We start from the raw sequence: 12,012 nt of genomic DNA on the forward strand, positions 1-12,012 counted from the left end.
GCGGCATAATTTTTTGATAATTTTCACAAAACTCCCAGAATTTTGTTGTATGATTATCTGAACATGCAATATTTCAAATTTTTTAATTGATTAGATTTTTTGATTTGTGTAATAGCGCCCCCTACTATCGTACTAAAACAGTGAAAATTCTGTCAATGGCGGGGAAATTCCTATGTACACTACCAGTGGACTAAACAAAAATTGACATACTGAGAATTAGGAACATATCTGTTTTCTTCAGAAAATCTATATTTTCAAACAATTTAAGTAAATAAGAGAATACTTTTAAGTATATCTTGATCAAAAGATTGAGTAGCCTACAAGAATAGGCCAAATACTTCTTTTTTTTTTGTCAGTATGTCAAGTTACGCATATTTTTAAGTATATTTCTGAGAAGTACATAAAATATATTTCTGTCCGTGTATATCTCAATCCGTGAAAATAAAGCTATTGCAAACAAGCACATGTGTAAGATCCTCACAAACAGATTTCCTGTATCAGCAAGCACATGCACTTTTGATTGGATGGTTGTGGTTTGCAATTGCTGTGATCTCATAAGTGACAGGTTTTCCCACCCTTGCACCAGTAAACATTTAATAAGAGAAAAAAAAAGAGATAAGATGTAAGATGGAGAGAAAGTTATTTTGATCACGACAGTAGAAATAAAAATAACAATGAAGTGCACAGATAAATCTTTTAGAATAAATACTGAAATATTCCATAAAAAAACAAGAATGGTCAATTTCATGGTGACTTTAAAGAACACAGAAACCAATACACTGATCAGAACTTTCTACAATGTAACTTTTAAACTCTGAAGAACCACATAGTTGCTGAACCTAAAAACTATACTGATGAACCTTATGTTTTAGGTATTCTTTTTGACCTTTCCTCTTTTACTTCTATTAAAACACAACATGTAGCCTATTGGTATGTAGGCTATATAAATATATTATTATTAATAAATTTACTTTTTTATTTTGTAATATATTTTATTTTATATGTATGGTATGATAATAGGTTACCCCGTAATACATCACAGTCCTAGTATAGTGCTTTGTACTCTCACGAACTCTTGAGTATCAGATGATTCAGATGCAGTACCACAACCCGCCAGTGAAGCATTACACCGCTTTATCGTTCACCTCCTCTGAAGTCAATATACTGACTCCGCGTCCAGCGCACTATATTCCGCGCCGTGTTTTCCGCGGAGCTGACGTGCTGCTCGCAGGCTGGTGGCTGCTCTTCGCTCGGCTGTTGTCCTGATATCACTCCGCTAGCATGGAGGAGGGGAGCGCTTGATTATTGTGATGGTGGCAGCTGCTGTACACATTGGCGACTGTAGGATTTCCTCTCCAGCCATCGGGACTTTTAGAAACTGCACACCTTGTTCGCGCTCGTGGAGGGTTTCGCCGACCAAACTAATGCAATGCAAGTTCACGAAACAACTCCGGAGCCTGTTCTCAGCAGACGGCAAAACTTTTTTCAAAAGGACAGCACAATAAAACGACGGGCTCGAAGCAGCGGTGCTTATGCGTGATGGTTGCGAGTAACATCCGGATGTTTGATGGAGCTCCAGTAGAGGCGAGAGAGTAACAGACCCGCTCCTCCACGGTCCCGCACTGTTGTCTATTGAATGGTTGACACGGCGATCCTCCCGGAGGAGGGATTTACACTAATTTAAACGCTTATTTCCTCCCAATTTCACTGTATCTGCCTCCCTGGCGAAGCGGACTTCTGCTCCGCTTCGGAGAGGGGAGAGAGAGAGAGTCAGGGGGGCTTGACAAAGTTCTTCCCGAATCACAGATGATGGGGGATTTTGCCAGCCCCGCTGCCGTACCGACTGGCGGCGGCATTTGCATTAATAACAGTAACTTAAACTCTGCCATTAATGCAACCAACAACAGCACCGGCGGCGGCGGTAACGTGGGCATACCGAAGCACAGCACGGTGGTGGAGCGGCTCCGGCAGCGGATCGAGGGCTGCCGGCGGCACCACGTTAACTGCGAGAGCCGCTTCCAGCAAGCGCAGCCCGAGCAGCTGGAGCTGGTGCGCCGGGAGACGGCGAATCTGCACCAGCGGACTTTAGAGCTGCGGGCCAAGAAATCCAGCAACAGCAAACAGCAGAGCAAGCAACAAGAGCCCGATTCAACCGCGACCATCGAGCAGAGGAACAACACTCTGATCGCGGTGAGTAGGTTACTGTGTGTGTGCGTGACTCTTCTTTTAGAGGTGTTTGGAATGAACACACACTGCTGTTTGGTTGCAGTGCTAAACTTTCGCTCTGGCGTCTGTGCTTTCTACACTTGTCGAAACTGAAAACTCCGGCGACGACGGGACAATCACAACAACTTCAGTCTATTTACGGACTATTTCTCGTGCTTAGAGCTCCGAGTAACTTTGGAGGCGTTCAGATACTTTGCAGAGCAGCCCGTATAAAGTTATGTAGTAGTTGATGATGTCATTTGATCTCCTCCTACTTACTACTTGTAGTTCAGGCGTGTTTAGAAAACATGATGGGAATTGAAAATCAGCATCAGCTTGCTAATAATTGAAGTAGGCTACGTGAATGTGTATCTATGTTTATTATTACTCAGTTAGCACTGGTTTAAATGTAAAAATTCAATTCAAATTCAACTCCACTAGTTTCAGCTTCTACATAGGGGAGCTGTTTAAAAGGATGCCACTACAGTAGCCTGTTTTTACTTTATTTTCGTAGACATTTCTCTCTCTGTGATGCATCTCAATGCAGTACAACCCTTCAGCGCGATAATATGGACGTCATTTGACAAAAAAAAAGGAAGCATAGCGGTGGTGGGGAAACAAATACACCGCATGAGCATTTATCAGTATGTTACACTCTCGGTTCAGAAAAGTTAGTGTTAAAAATCAGTTACTTGAACCTCAACCCATTGCGGAGGAGCATCGTGTCGTTGCCTTTTGTGTCAAGGCGGTGAATTCCTCTTTGATATGCTAAGTGACTCTAATTTCGGAGGGTGACACAGGTAGTTCTCAAAGCGTTAATGGCCGGTGTCGTCGACCTCCCCCTGTGCGATGTGGACATTACTGTGTGTGAGCCGGTATATAGGCAACAAACGCTTCACATCGAAGCGATTTAAAGAGACCGCAGCCTCATTGCTTTTTCTCTTTTCTCCACATAAGCACTGTGCTGCAGCTAGGTGGCTGTATCAAGTCGAGTTTTAGGGTCTTATGTGTGCGTCTGGGTTCAGACCCCACACAATGGCTGTGTGTCAAAACCTAGCGAGCTGCCTATGTAGACTGCATTTGTGTGTGGAAATTGCTGCACGTGCATGTAAGCTTTCTAGGTACAGCCAGTATTCTCCATCAGGCTTAACTAGATAGTCTAAAATACACTCTTTAGTGTTAATTGATTTGAAATGGATGGATATAGAATGTATTACTCTAACACCAGTGGGCCTACATGTTTTTGAGATATTAGCTGTGGCTTTGTCATATTCTGTTCATGCATTATGGAATGGATAGTTACACTTTTTAGGCCTAGTAGATGTCAAAAGGAGGTTTGTTTATGAAGTCAGTTCTCAAGGAAAAAATGTGTCGTTTGTGTCATGTCTTTGCGAGTTGTGTGTCATCATGGCAGTACAGTTTGAAACCAAGTGAAATTTGATCTTAACCCTAAGAAGTAAAGTAGGTAGCCTTCAGTCTTGAGGTTCAGGGATCTGGTAGTATCTCTCATAGGCCTCGTTTGCACCTGGAATTAAGATCGGTCTCGGCTGATCCAATCACAATGGTCATTTGAAAGATGGTATGTTGTTTACACTTGGTACTAATGTGCGTCGTCTTCGACCACTTATTAGTCGCATTCGTCAAAGCGAGGGTCTCTTGATGTCGTTACTGCATCATGAGTAATTTAGTTGTCTTTGTCCTTTTTAGTAGTTTTTACAAATATTTCTATTTAGCTTTATTTCATTTTTATTTCCGTTTCGGTTTATAGTTGTAGTAATATTAGTTCTTCAACTTAATTTATTTGCGTTAGTTGTCAGAGCAACATTTCTAAGGTTTCATCTAATATTTACATTTTATTTTATTTGAGCTTTTATTTCAATTAATGAAAAGCAGTTTTTAATAGTTTTAGTTTTAGTCAACAATAACGAACAATGATTTGTTACTGTGGTTTGCACTTTTCAAAGGAAAGATGGCACAGAAAAGTTAGCACGTACTCTGTCCCAAATAGGCTACGCTTACCTTTTGGACTTAACTCACAGCTGTATTATGTGATTTTAATACCGCATGCCATGTACACAAGGCCTTTGACTACTGTATAAACACTGAAAGCAGAACCAAAAGTCAGAAAACTGCAGGATGAATTGCTTCATGTTAGTTTTGTGGATACTTGAGACTTAAGCTCTTTCTCTGAATGTTTGGTGTTCAGTACAAACTCGCCTCTGGACCAAATTGCAGTTTTTAAAGTTCACAATATGTTTCTTCTAGTGTGTTTAATGCATGTCTGTGCACATTTCTATCACTTCTGAAGTCGTGTCCAGCAGCAGTGTCTCCAGCTAAAGCAGTGCTTGTGGTATCACATTGTTTTGCAGTGTCTGGGACCAGTGCCCAAGATCTAAATTTAACTCCTGAGTTGGCAGGGTTACACGAGGTTTGTGACGTCAGACACTCCAAGAGCATAGTTACCACTGTGTAACTTTCTCGTCTTCTGAATGTGTTTGCGATGAGGTCTGCGAGACTGGTAGTGCAGGTACAACTGTGTGTGTTGCGTCTCACTGTGCCTGTCTGCATGTAAGCATTTTAGCGGTCAGGGAAAACCACAGTCGTTCATAAAAATAGGAGTTGTTTACGTCAAGAACGTAGGATACCTGAAAACTTTGCTGGTCAAGTTTCTGACAATTCTCCGTTTTACTTTTTTGCAAACTTGAAAACCCATACATTATCTGCCTTAATTGAAGTAGGCCTAATTGTCCATTTTGAAATAATTTTGCAGAAAAAAGGAGTTCCTCTCACTCTGATATGAAGGCCATTTGATAATTTAGTAGAAAATAAGTGTTCTGCTCTGTTTTATCCATAGAGTACACATTTTATTTGTTTTTTTCCCTCTCATTATAGACGTCTAAGTAAAGTTTTTCACCCAGAAATGAAAAATATTATTTTCTCGCCCTGATGTTGTTCCAAACTTTTATTCTGTTGTTTTGTTTTTCTGTAAAGCACCATAGTAGTAATGTTACGCAGCCAGGTCTTATCATTCGATGACATTCATTGACGTTCATTGTGACCATGCCAAGTCCCAAAAATGTTAAAAATTCTATATGACTTGTGGGTCATTGTGTTCACTACTAAACTTCACTTCTGCCGACTCTCACATCAAGCCCAGTTCCATATCTTGATTCAGAAATGGCAATTCAAAATTGTTGATGCCATTGTGATTTTTTTTTTTTACACGAACGTGGGCTAGAAGCGAACTCCGGGGCAAGGGCAAGATGATAGGTGAAATTTAGTCTCAAAGCTGTATGCCTTTTCAAAGCCAGACAGCCCCTAATCACTATTAACTATCATTGTATGAGAATGCATAACAATTTATCAACTTATTTTGGTGTTCCACAAAAATAACTGCGTATGAAAATGAAGAGAATGACTAAAATAATGACAAGATGTTTGGATGGATGAAGAATCCATTACTTACTAGCTATCTGTACCAGCTATTTGCTCAATGAGTGATAAAGAGAAACTTACCCAAGAGCACTATACGGGAAGTAGCCTAATATTACTGGAGTCAGTTATTGGAATCCTCACCTATTTTCTATCAGAATGTAAAGGAGAAAATATGTATGTAATTTCTTAAATTACACAATTTGCAGTTTTCCTCTTCTGAATACGTTTCAGGTACATCCGTATAGTTTTTCAGTTATTTATTTCAGGCCATAGTAATAAATTGGCTTTTGTTTTTTATTTCTCTACCAAATGCATTGTTGTACTGTTACTGGTAGTACTATGATCTCCCTAATCGCACTTCATGCTCTCTGCTGTGTTATCGTTGCAGTGCACACTTTTATGCTGGTATGAATGTACACATGTTCCACTGGAATGTAGTACAAGGTGTATGTCAACACTGCAGCACATAGTCCAAGCAGTTCAATCAATATCGCTGCGAGTGTGATTTTTACCATCTCTTTTACACACACACCACAAATATATTTCACTAGAGATGATATCATATATGACTTCCTTTGGCGGTATATCCTTTGGGCGTTTTTAATATTGAGGCTTATTGGATTGGCATTCTGCTGTGCATTCACACACAAACATGCACATACTGCTGATGCTTGTGCATATGTCCACACGTTCGCTCACGCACTCACGCAAGGGCTCAGTGTCAGGAAACCCACCGCTTTCTCAGAGAGAACTGAAACGAAGTCCGCCTCAGCATCACTGAGCATGAGAGAATACTTTTTTTTTTTTTTTTTTTTGCACTTGCAACTGGTCTTCTCATGGGATAATCAAACTAAAAGACATTATTAGTGAATATGAACGGAGGAGGGTCAAACCTCTACAGGCACAAAGGTTTGATAACTTTTCAAGAAAACTGTTAAAAGCATGCATCATTTATTTTGCCCAAAGCACAATCAATATGTTTCGCAAGAAGTAAGCAGGTTTTCCCCTCCTTTTTTGTTGATGCTGACCTGAAAATTTTGAAATGAACATCTGAAACTTTTCCGAATTTTAATGTTTATGTCTCTTTGTTTAGTTTATTTTTTATTTGATTTTTTTTTTGCAATAGAACATTGCTTCTGATATTGTGTATTCAGGCCTCAATAGGTGTCATGAGTTCCATGCACTCATCATGGCCTACTAAGCAGACTAGGCTCTATATAGTGATATTTGGGAAGAAAAGCTTATAAATAAATACATAAATATGCCATTAACAATTTCTGGCCATTTGGCATTGATTTTCCCCTTGAAGCTGTTTGATTTAGGCTTTATCCAATTTGTAGCACTTGCACTTAACCCAGGCTTTGCAGGGCTCAACGCTTAGGATTTTTTTCTACTGGCCCGGTTGAGCCAGTGGTTGAAATTTTTACTTGCCCTGCCAAAGTAATAAATAAATGGAATAAAATAAAATAGGCTTAGTTATTGTTTTAGTTGTTTTTGATCCATGTAACCTTAATACATAAGGTTATGACACCAAAAACTACTAGCCTAACTCATAAATTTTAAATATTGTTAAAGTAACACTAAAGATTATTTTTTTACCTTAAAATAATGTTTCCAAAATCGTTTCAGTGGTTCATCAAGTCGTAACAGGGAGAACGGCACTTCTAAATTCGCTTTGCGGCCCTATATCTGCTATAACCGCACTGTGCTAGTTTGCCAGATCGGGTAGCGTTTCTGTAGTTCGAATGAGACATAAGAAACTACAAATTTTACTTGCTTTACGGCAAGCGTTACAATAGTCATTATTTTGTTTTTGTTCATTTCTGATGTCGCAATACATCATACTTTCATAAAATTATGCAACATACTCTACCTTGTCTGTGGACATCGTTCATTCCAAAAGCCGGTGCTGGATAATCAGCAAGCGTGTGTGCGACTAGGCTGCGCTAGGCTAAATTATTTACGACAACGGTAATGGACAATTCCGCTTCTAACCTGTAGGGGGACCAAAGAGGAAAAGTTATTTGGTGTTGCTTTAAAGGCAGTCAGTATTAAAATAAGAACAAATTACAAATAGTATATTATGTGCAAAAATGGGTTAAAATCACATCACATTGCATTCTAACATTGTAACTTTACAATCTAAAAAGAAAATAATGATTTTATTTTTAAACTCACTAAACTAAAAATTAAAATAAATACAAACAAAAGCATAGACTAATTAACCTACATTTGATTAGGTCTACTCCATTACAATTGTCACTTTACAGTTACCGCTATCATAAAAAATACACTTACTTGGTTTAAAATTCTACATCGTTTATCAAATTCTATATTGTTAAATTACCACTTTATTGTTCAACAAAAAATATTTTAGCAATATGTATATTTTAGTCAGAATTATTGCTGTCCTATTCTATTGCGCTCCGTCTGTTTTTCGCGCATGTGCGTGGCGGCGCTCGTTCACGGAAATCTGTGGAGTTTGGCGGAAATTCACTCCTGACCGCAAAATGGAAATATTTGCACGAGTTTCTAACATTTACAGATGGAGAATATACCAGTGAAATGTAGGTTATGTACAGTGGAAAGCACAACATCTCAAACTCAAACACATTACACAGAAGCGCAAGTATCTATCTGTCAGCAGCACAACTGTCAGAGTAGGCTATCTGACGGGGCAAGCTGCTTTAAACGAACGGTAAACATGTAGTTTGTAGCGAGGTATGTTGTTGTTGCACTTTAATAATAAAAACAAACACAAAACGAAAGTAAAGGCGGAAGCCCCTCATGGACGACTGCCGCACACATAAACAACACAACTGTTTAAGCTGAGACGTGGCACTCTGGGCGCGCGCTGTGGATGTGTGTTGCTGCGCACACAAAACGTATCACACATAGCGTGAGTACCAATCGAGAGACGCGCTTGAATATTTAAATAGGCGAGGCTTAAAAACACGCAAATGATCAACTTTCATTGAAGATGCAGCACTGGCCCGATCGGGGCAAGTGACACTTCCGTCAACTGGCCCGAGTATCTTTCACGCTGAAGTTTAGTTTTGTGCCAAAATGTAACATGCTTAAGCATTGCAAAACACTTCAGACACTTAAAGAGATACTCCACTTTTTTTGGAAATGGGCTCATTTTACAACTCCCCCAGAGTTAAACAGTTTAGTCTTACCGTTTTCGAATCCATTCAGCCGATCTCCGGGTCTGGCGGTACCACTTTTAGCATAGCTTAGCATAGATCATTGAATCGGACAGGACCATTAGCATCTCTCTAAAAAAAATGACCAAAGAGTTTCGATATTTTTCCTATTTAAAACTTGACTCTTCTGTAGTTACATCGTGCACTAAGACCGACGGAAAATGTAAAGTTGCGATTTTCTAGGCTGATATGCCTAGGAACTATTCTCTCATTCCTGCGTAATAATCAAGAAACTTTGCTGCTGTACCATGAGTGCAGCAGGCGTAATGATGTGACACAGCACCTGAAAATAGTCCCCAGCTCGGTAACTTCCAACGTGACCGGAACTAAGTTTGTCTACCTATTAGACCTATTTCCTATTAGATGCTAATGGTCCTGTCCGATTCAATGATCTATGCTAAGCTATGCTAAAAGTGGTACCGCCAGACCCGGAGATCGGCTGAATGGATTCGAAAACGGTAAAACTCAACTGTTTAACTCTGGGGGAGTTGGAAAATGAGCCTATTTCCAAAAAAGTGGAGTATCCCTTTAAGTTATACATAATGACAAAATACTTTATTTTATTTTAGTTCTGGCAGGCACTAAACAACAACAACAGCCATACTAATACATCTAATAAACATACAGTAATAAAAATTGTTTGTTATTATATAATATCATTAACAATCATTATGTAATGCTTAATAGATCGTAGTTCAGAAGCGTGAATGTGTGAAACGTGATTTCCTCCAAAAAAAAGATGCATTACAAGGTTTTCTGGTGGGATTTTGTACAAGTTCACGAGTTTTGATCGGGTCTTTCGCTCCAGCAAAGCCAAGCCATTTTTCACATTTGCAACACCCTGGTGTTTGGTCAGCGCTAAAATTAGACTTATTGCCATTACTTCCCGATATTGTGACTTTTGTACAGTGCAACGACAGCATCAACATTCACAATTACTATTGGATTCTCATGCTTTGCATGTGTATTGGCAGTTAAAGGGATAGTTCACCCAAAAATAAAAATTCTGTCATCATATACTTTATACATTTACAGACCTTTATAAATTTCTTCCTTCTGCTGAACACAAAAGAAGATATTTTGAAGAATATGGGTAACTAAACAGTTGATGGACCACATTGACTCAGTATGGAAAATAATACTATGGAAGTCAAAAATGTTTGGTTACCGTCATTCTTCAGAATATATATTTTTTGTGTTCAGCAGAAGAAAGAAATTCATTAAGGTTTAGAACAACTTAAGAGTGAGTAAATGATGACAAAATATTTATTTTCATTGTCCCTTCAAGGAAGGTCTAAGCACTGTTGTAGCTACGTTGCATGAATGTCCTTACACATCATGTAAATTCACATCTGGTGAGTGGGGATCCTGACAGAAGTGTTAATATGTGTCTGTGAAAGTTGCGAGAAAGTTCTCAGTTGCTGTCAGATTTGTGATTATGCTTGAGGTTAGAGAGAGGGAAATGTAGAAAGAATGAGAGGAGTGAATACTACATTGAAAAAATATTTAGGCCTTCATTTAAAATCAATGTATTTGAATTCCATAGGCTATACATTTTCCATCCATTACACAGTTTTAACATAAAAAAAAAATTGAGTGCAGAAATCTTACCTTTTTGCAAACTGTTTAATTTATGTATAGCTGATAAATATACATCAAATTAGTTTATTAGTTTGTTGTTAAAACGGTGTAATCCAAATGGATGGAAATTGTATATGCATTTCAAATACATAAATCTGTAGTAATGTGTAAATTCCAGATGTTCCACCAGTACCAATATGATAATTTCCATCATCATCATCACACTGGTCACTGATCATTTCAGCACTTCAGATGCATAGACTGATCCAGAAACTGTGAAGTCTCCTGTAAGCCTTGTTCTAGGAAAACAAGTGATTCATGGCCCATTTGATCATCTTCTCACCATCTCTCTTGAGCATCTCATGTGACTGTTGTCTTTCATATTGGGACTTTGAGTACTGATGATGCATCATCTGTTCAGTGTCCATTCTTTGAGCAACTATAAGGTCAAGTGACGTTGGGATTTTTCTTCTTTTTTTCTCTGTGTTATAGACAAATGGAACAAAGGCTGAAGAAGATACTTCTTGTTCAAAGACACTATTTGCTCAGACTGATTGCCATTTCCTGCAAAAAAGAGAATATTTTTTACTATATGTGAAGTTTAATAGTCGATCTTTGAAGATAATATAAAGCTAAATTACCTGTGGAGCATCTAATCGGGTGTGTGTGTGTGTGTGTGTTTGTTTGAAGACAAACTGCAAACTGCTTCATTATTGATTAGAAAGATGCCTGGAAGTCAGTCTCTGCCTTTGCCTTTCTTTCATACCATATGAGAGAGCCAGTTAAATATAGATGAGTGTCATCAGACACACACACACACACACACACTCATGCAGCTCCTCCGTGGCAAGGTTTCCCACTGCTTTGGCCTTGAGTCACACAGAAACTGGTGCAGAGACACAACACACACATGTTCAAGGCACACAAATAGATCCTTGTCCTCATTGTCTGTGGAGTTGACCAGGGCCAAACACTCATCAGGAGTCATCGGATGAATGACCAGATAGTGTCGAACACAGCCTTGATCTTTCACTCCGAATGCTATGATACTGACACTACTGCATTTGCATTAAAGGAACCACCTTTTTTGGTGAATTTTAATAGGTACACTGTTTTTAAGCTGGGAGAATGATGCAGGAAATTTATACAGTAGTTAACTGCTGAACATGCTTCTCTTCCCAGCCAGAAAAGGCCAACTTTTGACTGGAAATACTCACAAAAGGCATATGTACTCTTTATAAACACTTTTTTTTTTTTTTTATGTCTCTGGCATTTACATGAGAACACTAAATTCACCACATGCTAATCCGTGTCCAGTCTGTATGCGCACTGTATTGCTGTCATAATCCCAGTGTTAGAATCCGGTCTTGGTCAAAAGCCATTTTATAACACCCTCGCTGTGATGCTGTCACTCACTTTATCCATGTTCACATTAAGGACAGAGGTGGAGAAATATGTATACTCTACTGTGCAAAAGTTTGCTGGTCGTTAAGATTTTTTGGACTTAAGGCCTGTTGGCACCAAGGATGATAACTATAACGATAATCCACACCACCACTACAACAATAACGGCACAGAGGAACGA

The 12,012-nt window shown here is 38.9% G+C and overlaps 1 protein-coding gene across 1 annotated transcript in view; it reads left to right on the forward strand.

Annotated features, from left to right (window-relative positions):
• The first annotated feature begins 853 nt into the window (after positions 1-853).
• maml3 (mastermind-like transcriptional coactivator 3) overlaps positions 854-12,012 on the forward strand; it is a 117,695-nt gene continuing 106,536 nt past the window's right edge. The window contains exon 1 of the mRNA XM_084098044.1: positions 854-2,190. Coding sequence (XP_083954170.1) covers positions 1,807-2,190 — 384 coding nt within the window. The 5' untranslated portion in view covers positions 854-1,806. The remainder of the gene's footprint in view (positions 2,191-12,012) is intronic.

This window comes from Abramis brama (genome assembly GCF_963993115.1).
Source record: "Abramis brama genome assembly, chromosome: 2".
Classification (NCBI taxonomy): Eukaryota; Metazoa; Chordata; class Actinopteri; order Cypriniformes; family Leuciscidae; genus Abramis; species Abramis brama.